The following is a 2,995-nucleotide window of genomic DNA, read 5'->3' as shown; positions in this document are numbered from 1 at the left end:
CATAACACAGATTCTGTTTCTTTTCATAAGTCTTGCCAGCAATGAGCTTCAAACACTCATGGCCCACTGGCAACTGATTACTTTTTATCTCTAGGATAATAGGTGACATTGGTGAAGATCCATAGAGCAGAACTCTGTAATTCATTAAAAAAAAAGTATTCTCTGTAATCCATAAACAATTTGTTTTTAGAGTAATAACTCCTAGGTAAGCCAACTCAACCTAAGGAGCCTGACTATGATAAACCCATGAAAAATTAAACCCAAGTCAGACTTGATTGAATTTCAACCGACTAAACTACTCATCCAGTGAAATTCAACCAACTAAGCTACCCATCAAGTTCTCAGTAATCCATAAACTTACCATACCTTTGTGTCTTTTTCCTGCCCTGGTGTCTTTTTCTTGAGCAAAGCTGTTCTGCAAAAATAAATATATATATATATAGATATATTATCTGGCAAAGTCCTACTTTGGGGCCCTCCTGAGAATTTCGGTGCAGTGTTTGTAATCCTTCCCTTCTGTGTGGGAACAATAGCAACCAGGGTTTACTTTTGCACCGCTAAGACTCAGCGACTGCTTTTGTGTGCTTTTCTAACCCTGCAAACACAGTTAGGTATCTCGGACCAGAATCGATCCATTGCTTCAGTCTCTGATAGATTTGGCTTAATTAATGTAGGTTGGTAGCTGAACCCTGAGCTCTCCACAAGAAACTGCTTCTCTTCTCGTCTCTTCTGCAGACATCAAGTTTTTCTCTGGCACCGGACTAACTGAGAAGTGAGCATTGAAACTTGTTTTAAGAGTAAAAGAGAAAAAAATCTTGCCATATACCAACAAGGATGAGGTTATCTGGGATCCTCATAATTATTTTGGTTGTGGCTTTGGACGTGGCAGCTGGAATCTTAGGAATCCATGCATACATGGCTCAGAACCAGGTAATATCTCAACCATTCTGTTTCATTTTATATATATCAACCATTCTGTTTCATATATAGAGAGAGATATATACACAAATTAGAGTGATATACATACTAAAGGGTTATATATACATATATGTGTGCAGGTGAGGCACCTACATTTATTTGTATTTGAATGCAGAGAGCCTAGTCACGAAGCATTCAAGCTGGGAATAGCAGCTGCTTCAATCTTGTTAATTGCCCACATAATTGCCAACGTAGCTGGGGGTTGTATTTGTTATGGATCCAGGGATGACCTCAGAAATTCTCCAGTCAACAGGCAAATTGCTGGGATATCTCTCATGCTTTCATGGTACACTATATAACCTCTTCCTCTTTTGATGAAAAGTCTGCTTGAAAATTCAGAAGGGTGAGAGGGTTTTTTGTGTCTGATTTTAAATTCACATGTGGGTTGAAATTCAAATGTAAAGGATAGGGTTTATACACCTTCCTTCATTTAAGGTTTTAATAATCAAATTATTGAGCTAAGGAAATTTTGGTTAAATTTTTAAGAATAAACCAAAAATTTTATACATAATTTAAGTTTTAGTAGTTAAATTATTGAGCTAAGTAAGACTCAGTTGAATTATCATAGGTTTATTTTTACATTATAAAAAAAAACTTCCACATATATTCATACACCAATTCAATGGGTAACTTAATTATAATTTTAAAATAAATTATAATTATTATATTTTAGCTAATTATATAAATATGATAATTTTATACTAATTTAATAATAATAAAACTTCATACACCAATTTAATGTTTAATTTTAACTAAACTTCGAAAATAAATTATAAAATGTTCTTTCATATATATTGGAAATAATGTATAGCTTTGTATTGATGTGTGTGACAGGGTCATTTTAGGAATAGCGTTTGGATTACTGATACTTGGAGCCATGTACAACAACCATTCCGGGGATCAATGTTCTCTGAGTCGCCATAAGTTCTTGTGGATGGGAGGAGTACTGTGCTTTGTTCATGCTGCAATTATTGCTGCATATTATATTGCAGCCACTTCAACTATCATGCTAAATAGGGATATCAAAGGATTGTCCATGGCTGAAAGAGGAGGAGGGTAATTTTATCAAAGATCCATCCAGCTTCGACTTTCCACTTTGTTTTCTGCATATTTCTTGGAGCATAAATATTGTAAAACCCAAAAAAACATGACTTACCAATCCTGTTTTGATAGATGTTGGGATAAAATCTTAATTTGATTAATGTTCATATTCATTGCTTAATTGCTAAAATGATTTATGAAGATTCCATTGCTATGTTTCCTATATAACTGTACTTCACAGATTGTCATATGGCATGACATTTTAATCTGACTATAGATTCCAGTCATCCCAAGACTATTACAAAATCATTAATTAATGTAACTGTACTTCATAGATTGTCATATGGCATGTCATTTTAATCTGATTATAGATTCCAGTCATCCCAAGACTATTACAAAATCATTAATTAATGGCACTACTAAATGCTATTCTATACACGAAGATCATAAGCAAAAGCATCAAAAGTGAAAGATAACACAGCAACACTTCAACATAGCAGAAGAATCAAAGTAAAAGCTAACACCTTTAATGTAAAAAGATACTATTCAGGCTTGACTTTGAATCTTTAACTTTTTATTTAATATAAACTTATCTTTATATTTTTTTTATAAGGGAATATTTAAATCGTTCCAAAATATTCATGAGATTTTAATGATGGTGATATGATAATATGTAATGTATTAAAAGATTTAGAATTTTAAGATTATTTTAAAAATTATAATCGAGAATTATTAAAATTGTAATTTATATTAAAATGATTAAATTTAAGTGGGTGTGATTATATCAGCGGTAATGTACTGGATTTCATTAAATTTTGTAGTTAGGCTCTAAGGGTTAGCTCAACCAGTGGAGTCCTATTGTTAAGTGCCTCGCCGATCACGAGGTCATAGGGTCAATGGGTCAATTCTCCTCCACGCCCTTGGGGTTAGGCCCTATAGGGTTGATTTGCCTAGATTTTCCTATGTGAATAAAGAT

The 2,995-nt window shown here is 33.3% G+C and overlaps 1 protein-coding gene across 1 annotated transcript; it reads left to right on the top strand.

Moving 5' to 3' along the window:
* The first annotated feature begins 449 nt into the window (after positions 1-449).
* LOC149233125 (protein DESIGUAL 2-like) lies at positions 450-2,192 on the top strand. Its single transcript, XM_089379702.1, has 3 exons — positions 450-930; positions 1,059-1,264; positions 1,813-2,192. The coding sequence occupies exons 1-3, from the start codon at positions 835-837 to the stop codon at positions 2,036-2,038; spliced, it is 528 nt and encodes a 175-aa protein (XP_089235828.1). The 5' UTR covers positions 450-834; the 3' UTR covers positions 2,039-2,192.
* Positions 2,193-2,995: the final 803 nt, after the last annotated feature.

The sequence above is a fragment of the Pinus tabuliformis genome, chromosome J, assembly GCF_031772625.1.
Source record: "Pinus tabuliformis cultivar Carrire ecotype Pingquan chromosome J, CPIR1, whole genome shotgun sequence".
In the NCBI taxonomy this organism is placed as follows: Eukaryota; Viridiplantae; Streptophyta; class Pinopsida; order Pinales; family Pinaceae; genus Pinus; species Pinus tabuliformis.
Note: the sequence above shows the minus strand (reverse complement) of the source record. Positions and strands in the feature narration are given on the sequence as shown.

Excerpts from the sequence above, each read along its gene's own strand:
- LOC149233125 (XM_089379702.1), top strand. The coding sequence starts at position 835 with ATGAGGTTATCTGGGATCCTCATAATTATTTTGGTTGTGGCTTTGGAC. Across the intron at positions 931-1,058 it reads CATACATGGCTCAGAACCAG|GTGAGGCACCTACATTTATT; the intron begins GTAATATCTCAA and ends ATATGTGTGCAG. Across the intron at positions 1,265-1,812 it reads ATATCTCTCATGCTTTCATG|GGTCATTTTAGGAATAGCGT; the intron begins GTACACTATATA and ends TGTGTGTGACAG.